This window comes from Myotis davidii, unplaced genomic scaffold, assembly GCF_000327345.1.
Source record: "Myotis davidii unplaced genomic scaffold, ASM32734v1 scaffold208, whole genome shotgun sequence".
NCBI lineage: Eukaryota > Metazoa > Chordata > Mammalia > Chiroptera > Vespertilionidae > Myotis > Myotis davidii.
The window spans coordinates 534,955-542,594 of record NW_006299706.1 but is presented as its reverse complement, the minus strand read 5'-3'; the positions used below and the strand labels follow the sequence as shown (position 1 = coordinate 542,594).

General features: G+C 43.8%; 2 protein-coding genes across 2 annotated transcripts in view; one reads left to right on the top strand and one right to left on the bottom strand.

Annotated features, from left to right (window-relative positions):
* The window catches only part of UBAP2L (ubiquitin associated protein 2 like), a 45,772-nt gene extending 45,698 nt beyond the window's left edge, over window positions 1-74 (bottom strand). The window contains exon 1 of the mRNA XM_015571712.1: window positions 50-74. The gene's annotated coding sequence lies outside the window, so the exon portion shown is untranslated. The remainder of the gene's footprint in view (window positions 1-49) is intronic.
* Window positions 1-7,640, top strand: part of LOC102756636 (chromosome unknown open reading frame, human C1orf43) — an 11,926-nt gene that overhangs the window by 358 nt on the left and 3,928 nt on the right. The window contains exons 2-3 of the mRNA XM_015571677.1: window positions 353-454; window positions 5,228-5,260. Coding sequence (XP_015427163.1) covers window positions 353-454; window positions 5,228-5,260 — 135 coding nt within the window. The remainder of the gene's footprint in view (window positions 1-352; window positions 455-5,227; window positions 5,261-7,640) is intronic.

The window sequence follows — 7,640 nt, the reverse complement described above, 5'->3', positions numbered from 1 at the left end:
GAGCCCCTCCCGGTGAGCAGTTCCTTGTCCGCATTCTGCACCCACTCACCTGCACTTTTTCTGGGTTTTGACCCCTATCCCGGGAGTACCTGGGGGCGTAAGTCACCGACTCGTGCTGCCCCGCCCCTGGCCAAGAGCCCTCCCTCTGAACCCTGAAACAGAGAGCACCCCACGCTCCGGCTGCCGGCTTCCTTTTACCCACCCCTACTCTGATGGCCTTGCTGTCCCCAGCTCCCCCCCCCCCCCCGCCAATGCCTCCCGGAGAGCCTGAATCGCGATTTGAAATGAAGGCATGCCTTTTATTCTTTTCACTGTCTTAAGATTCTTTACTTCTCTCATATCTTTTGGACAGGTGTTTGTGCTGCTGTTTATTTTTGTGAAGAGGCAAATCATGCGCTTTGCAATGAAATCCCGAAGGGGACCTCACGTCCCTGTGGGACACAATGCCCCCAAGGTAGGTTCTGCAGGCCCCGGGTGGGCGTGGCTTCCCAGATCCGTTCGGCCCCGGAATGAGATTTCCTTTGCTTTTGGGAACGACTTTTAAGTCCCTCCTTTTCTTGTCCAGTTGCCCACGTTACCTTGGTAGACTGAGCAATAGCTGTCAGTTCGGGGGCTGGCTTACCTGCTCACTGCTGTGGCATGAAGCTTCCCCAGGAACTTCAGTTTCTGCATCTGCAGAATGAAGGGCTTGGGGTAAAATTCCCAACTTTTGTGTTAAGATACCTCCCAGTTCAAATTAAACTACCCAGTGTTTCCTATTTGTTTGTTTCTTTTTTAATTTTGTTTTAGGATGGGGTTCAGGTGGTTAAAATTAGCCCCTGCACAATAAAAGTTGCCTCTTGCAGAACTTTAGATTTATAAGGGCTCCCTAAGTCATCCAGTTCCAACGCTCATGTTAGAAAGTGAAACCTAAGAAAATGAAACAGTTTAGCCAAAGACATTTTAGAAAGTGAATAACCACTTCTTAGGGGTTTGCCTTCCTTTCCCTGGCCTAGTTATTTATCTACTGATGAAATTTTATCTCTATCCCAGACCTTTTTCATGAGTTCCATACTTACATATCCAACTGCCTGCCTAACATTTAGATGTCTTACAGGCATATCACACCTACCTATCTACATCAGAGCTCTTGATAACCCACCTCCATCCCCATCCTGCTGTGTGTTTCTGCCTTCCTCTTAGAGCAGTGGTTCTCAACCTTCCTAATGCCACGAACCTTTAATACAGTTCCTCATGTTGTGGTGACCCCCAACCATAAAATTATTTTCGTTGCTACTTCATAACTGTAATTTTGCTACTGTTATGAATCGTCATGTAAATATCTGATAGGCAGGATGTATTTTCATTGTTACAGATTGAACATAATGAAAGCATAGTGATTAATCACAAAAACAATATGTAATTATATATGTGTTTTCCGATGGTCCTAGGCGACCCCTGTGAAAGGGTCGTTCGACCCACAAAGGGGTCGTGACCCACAGGTTGAGAACCGCTGACTTAGAGTAAAAGACACCTGTTGCCCTTACCAACCTCTTTTTGTGTGGTTCTCCCTTCATCACTGGAACCCAGCTCCAGTGGTTGAATTTTCCACTTTTCCATGTGCTGTTACTGTGATGACCTGTTGGTTTTCCCTTGACTAGCTCATTTGTTGTTTAGATCTTAATTTAAATATTATTTCTTCCAAAGAGGAGTGCTTATTACCTATTTAAAGTAGGTCCTCCTCTTTGTTTCCTCATAGTCCCCTGATTTTTTCCTTAGATAGCATTTTACCACTAATTTTCTTCTATGCTTAGTTTTCTATTTGTTTAATGCCTCTCTCTTCCATTAAACTTTAAGTTTCAAGAATGCAGGCCCCATACCAGTTTTGTTCACCACTGTAAAGTCAGGATCGACACATGTTAGGTACTCAACTCATTTTAAGAGAAAAGCAGGTTAGTGGGAGAGCTAGAGCTAGTACACAACTCTCAATCCTAGACCAAAGTTCTTTCATTAATCAGTGCTCTTAACCCTCCCCTCCTTATTCTTTGCTTATATATTTCATGGAAAACCTCAAGAAAGATGCCATGGCCTGAAATGTCAGCAGAACTCCTTTAACATTCCCATAGGTCCCCAAATGCCTGCTCACTTCATAAGGATTAGGGTTGGCTTCCAGTATATCATGAGCCAATCAAAACTTGGACTATCTAGAAGCCCCATGGACTAGATGAGAGCAAGGTTCCTTTTGCTTTTAAATATCTAAATTTTCACCCATTGTTGGTGGAAGTAAAAATTAGTTAAACCACTGTGGAAAATAATTGGGCATTATCTAGTGAGATTGTACAGGTTCCTAATCCACAGCTCAGCAATTCTACTCCTACCATAGAGAAATTAATTTTGCCCATGTGTACCAGAAGATATGTACAAGATTATTTATAGCAGCACTGTTTGTCATACAGTAAGCCGTCGATTTAAGGGACTTCAGATTTAATGGACAAAATTTCCAGTCCATGTGTCATATGTGAAAATTAACACCCTGTTAATTTTAAAATGCTTTTAACCAAGATTTGTTTATAATTAACAGGTTACTTTGTGTTCTTAATTTAGTTATTTTTAACAAATTTTAGCAAACAGGCCATACGTTGAAAAAAACACTGTAGTGATTTTATCAACATAAATATTATATATCTACAACTATAGTCTACATATTTAAATCTAAGAGTCACCACTCTTAACAATGTTCGGCAAATGATTAGCATGCAGTCACACCACATTGTTCATGGTAACTGGTTCTGTTGTCGAGTAACATGACTTTCTGCAGTAGTTTTAACTAGTGTGCTAAGCCACACCCCAGCCATGTGTGTTTGTTTACTCTCCATAACTGCTAAAGGTGCAAATTTATTAGATCAGTATAAATTTAAAATTACTGTAATATATATGTAGAAAACTTTTCTCTGAAGTTAAGTTTCTCATACATAATTTTAATTAAACGTATCTACATAAGTAAAAACGGGAAAAGTAATTTGTCCATTTTTAACATACACATTCAGAAAACCTATTTTTATTATATAACTTTCGGCTTTAATGGACATCCCCTTGCCCAAATTAGTCCATTATATCCAGATTTTACTGTATTTTAAAAAGAAATTGCCTTGGCGGGTGTGGTATGGTGGTTAAAGTGTCAGCCCGCTCACCGAAGGGTTGCAGGTTTCATGCTCACTCAAAGGCATGTAGCCGGGTTGTAGATTCCATCCCTGGTCCCCATTGGGGAGAATTCAAGAGGCAACTGATCAGTGTGTCTCTCACATTAATCTCTCTAAAAACCAGTGGAAAAATATTCTCAAGTGAGGATTAACAAAAAAAGAAAAATTAAAAAAATATATATTTTCATATTTCAGTGGCTGGAATTAAAACAAACTTCCATAAATAAAATAAATAAATAAAAATTTTATTGATTTCAGAGAGGAAGGGATGAGGGAGAGCGATAGAAACATCAATGATGAGAGAGGATCATTGAGCGGCTGCCTCCTGCATGACCCCCACTGGGGAAGGAGCCTGCAACCAGAGTGCCTCAACTGGGAATTGAACCATGACTTCTGGTTCATAGGTCTGCACTCAACCACTGAACCATCCAGCTGGGCGGGGGCGATCGTTAATCTAAATGTCTACTGAGAATGGCACTGTCTGTATATAAAAGGCTAACATGCTAAGTGTTTATCCAACCGGTTGCTATGGCACGCACTGACCGGGGCGGCAGATGCTCAATGCGAAACGGCACCGTGGACCTGGTGCCGACAAAGCAACACTTGGCTTCCCCCAAGTGGAACACAGACCCCACCACCACCCCTGAGCAACAGCGCACCAAATCGCAGTCAACACTGTCAAGACCCCGTGGCTTAAAATACAGCCCACAGCCCAGCCCAGCAACGTTCACTGTGGGTGCTGGGTAATGGTGTCACGTAGCAATGACCAGCTTCCTCTCCCTAGTGACTAGACTCCTAGGAGTTTCTTCAGCCCAGTAACACGACTCGCTTTACAGCCAGGTGCAAACATTTTACAGCTTCACCAAATGTCTGTGAAGGATTTTCCCATGTCTCATCTCATTTGATTTTCACAGAAGTCCTGGAGTAGGTAGATAGGAGACTCGGTAGAATCCTATTTTCTTTTCATTAGCCAGATAACGGAGATTTAGAGAAAGTTTAGAAACGACCTCTCTCACTGGCGCCAGTCACACGCATGTGTTTTAATTTGTCATTGTCGATCGTGAATTTGGTTGACACTTCTATTATAGAGAAAGGGCAAATAGCGATATTAAAATATTTCTTCTAATTAATTTACTTTCAATGTGCACGAATCTGTGCACCAGGCCACTAATATCTATAAACGGGGAATATGCTAATTAGCCAAGCATCATGACCGCTCCAGAGGAGGCTGCATCACAGCCACTCAGAAGGAGCTGCACACACAGATGGGCAAGAGAGAACTGCGTGCCGCCCCCACCCCAGTGGCCAGGGGGCGGGGGCTGGGGGCAGACCAGAGTGGAGACACAACACATGGAGGGGCTGGGGCTGGGGCCGGGCTGGAGGGGAGACACAACATACTGCTGGGGGCATGTTCCAAGCTGCCACCACACAGCTCAGAGCACGCCTCCACCCCAGCCAAAACAATGCGGTGGCAGGGGCTACGTGGGGCAGTTGTGGGTCCCAGCCCTCCGCAGGGTGCCTTCTCCCGCGATTTCAATCAGGCACTGGGCCTCTAGTAATATTCTATATAATAAACCGCTAATATGCAAATCGAGTGAACGGCAGAACAACCAGTCACTATGATGTGCACTGACCACCAGAGGAGCGCCGCTCAGCCAGAAGCTGGGCTCACAGCAGTGGTGGTGAAAGCCTCTCCCGCCTCTGTGACAGTGTTAAGGACGTCCGACTGCCGGTCTAAGCCATCATTCGGACATCATTCGAGGGCTCCCAGACTGCAATAGGGCGCAGGCCAGGCTGAGATACCCGCCCCCGCCCCAACCCCCAGTGCACGAATTACGTGCTCCAGAACTCTAGTATAGTTATATTCTGGAATACTATAGGAAGTGAAAATAAACTGAGATAAATACATGAACACTAATGAAGCTCCAAAGTATTTGTGAATGTAAGTCACAAGTGTGAATGAATCTTGAAAACATTCTGAGTGAAAAAAGCCATTCACAAAAACATACCATATGATTCCACTCCATTTATTTTTTTATTGATTTCAGAGACTTGAGGGAGCGAAAGATAGAACCATCAATGATGAAAAGAAAATCATTGATCAGCTCCCTCCTGCACGCCCCCTACTGGGGATCAAGCCCACAACCCGGGCATGTGCCCTTGACCAGAATCGAACCCAGGACCCTTCAGTCCGCAGGCTGACACTCTATCCACTGAGCCAAACCGGCTAGGGGTAATTCTATTCCATTTATATGAAATTCTAGAACAGGCAGAACTGTATTGATAGAAAGCACATCAGTGTTGCCCAGTGGGAAAGGTTAACTGCAAATGAGTATGAAGAACATTCTGGGGTGATGGAAATGTTCTGTATCTTTTTCTTTTTTTTTTAACCCTCATCCAAGGATATGCTTTTCATTGATGAGAGAGAGAGGAAGATAGAGGGAGAGAAATATTGATTGGTTGGCTTGCTTGCAGTACCTGCCCCAACAGAGGATTAAACCGGCAACCTGGGTACATGCCCTGATCAGGAACCAAATCCATAATCCTCTGTTGCACCCAGGACAATGCTAACCAACTGAGCCACACCAGCCAGGGCATGTTCTGTATCTTGATTGGAATAGTGATTGGGTATATTCATTTATCAAAACTTATCCACCTACACAAATGGTTGCATTTTGTTGCATGTAAATTCACCCTCAATAAAGGTTATTTAAAATTTTGAAAGACAAATTACAGATTCAAAAAGTATTTTTTCCACACTGGTCAGTATTCTATAATGGTTAGAGTGTCAGCCCAGGAAGTGAAGGGTCACAGGTTCGATTCTGGTCATCAGCAAGTACCTGGGATGCAGGTTCCCCACTTGGGATGGGACTTGGGCGGGAGGCAGCCAATTGATGTGGCCGTCTCACATCAATATTTCTCTCTCCTCTCTCCACTCTCTAAAATCAGTGGAAAAAATACCCTCCAGTAATGATCAACAACAAAAAGCCCTCTACTTTTGTATCTGGTACTTCCAGATGAATAGGATGCAGCAATATGACCTTGTATTCCAGAGAAATTTCCTTATTTTCTGGTGATGGAACCACTTGTACAGGCAGATTCACGTGTGGTAGGAGAGCATCCTCAATGGCTTTGGCAGGATCAGGCTCACACTTGAATGGGCTCTCAGATTGTGATAATCGTGCAGCTGATTCCTTTTCCATGGATTTTCTTTGTCACCAACACTCTCCAATGGTCATGAGTACTTTTATTTATTTCACCTCTTGCACATACCTTGCTTATATCAATTGGGTCCTCTTCTAAGTCCTGGATATTCATCTTTGTGTCCTGGGTCTTCCTAAGTGTGAGGGATGGCACCATAGTGCTACATATATCCTTTATAAGGGAACACATTTGCAACAAAGTGGAATTTTCCTCTTTTCACCTCGTTTAATTGGTTTTGAATGGTCCTTTGTAGTAAGACCAGTGTGGTACTTCAACTACCATGTGGAATGCATCCTTATCTGTATAAATTGGGATATCATGAAATGGAGATGTATATTGTCCTTTTTTATTTTTATGTTTTTACTTTTAGAGGGAGAGGGTGAGAGAGAACATCAATGTGAAAACATCAATCATCTGCCTCCTACATGCCATGCCCCCTACCCAGGCATGTCCCCTGACCAGAAATCGAACTGTCAAATTGTCCGTTGCATGGAATGGCGCCCAACCAACTGAGCCACACCAGCCATGGCTGTCCTTTTTAATTTTTCTCTTTTTTTTTAATATACATTTTATTGGTATCAGAGAGGAAGGGAGAGGGAGAGATGGAAATATCAGTGATGAGAGAGAATCATTGATTGGCTGCCTCCTGCACGCCCCACATTGGGGATCGAGCCCACAACCCAGGCCTGTGTCCTGACAGGGAATGGAACCACAACCTCCTGGTTCATAGGTCATCGCTCAACCACTGAGCCACGCCAGCTGGGCTTTCTGAATTTTGAGGGAGATGCGGTACGCAGGGTGAAGGGCATGGCGCTCCTCAGGGCTGAAGCAGCTCATGGTACCAGAGACATTGCCTGCTGCTGCCACAGACCAAGCAGCCCGCACACAGTTCGGACTGATAAGGAGAGACCATTCTTTTTTTTTCTTTTCTTTTTTTAAATTCCTCATCAGAGAACATGTTATCTTTAGAGAGAGGGGAAGGAGGAGAGAGAGACCGAGTAGTTGTCTCCTGTACATGCCCCAACCAGGGATCAAATCCACAACCTAGGTATGTGCCCTGATTGGAATTGAACCCTCAACCTTTCAGTGTATGGGACGACATTCCAACCAACTGAGCTACACTGGGGCAAAGAGAGACCATTATTACATTTTTGAGTCTTACCTTGCAATTTCATTAGCCAAATGAGCATTTTCTCTGCTTCTGTCATCTTAGTTGCTCATTTGCTCTACTCCATGTCCAGATTAATGGAAAGCAGA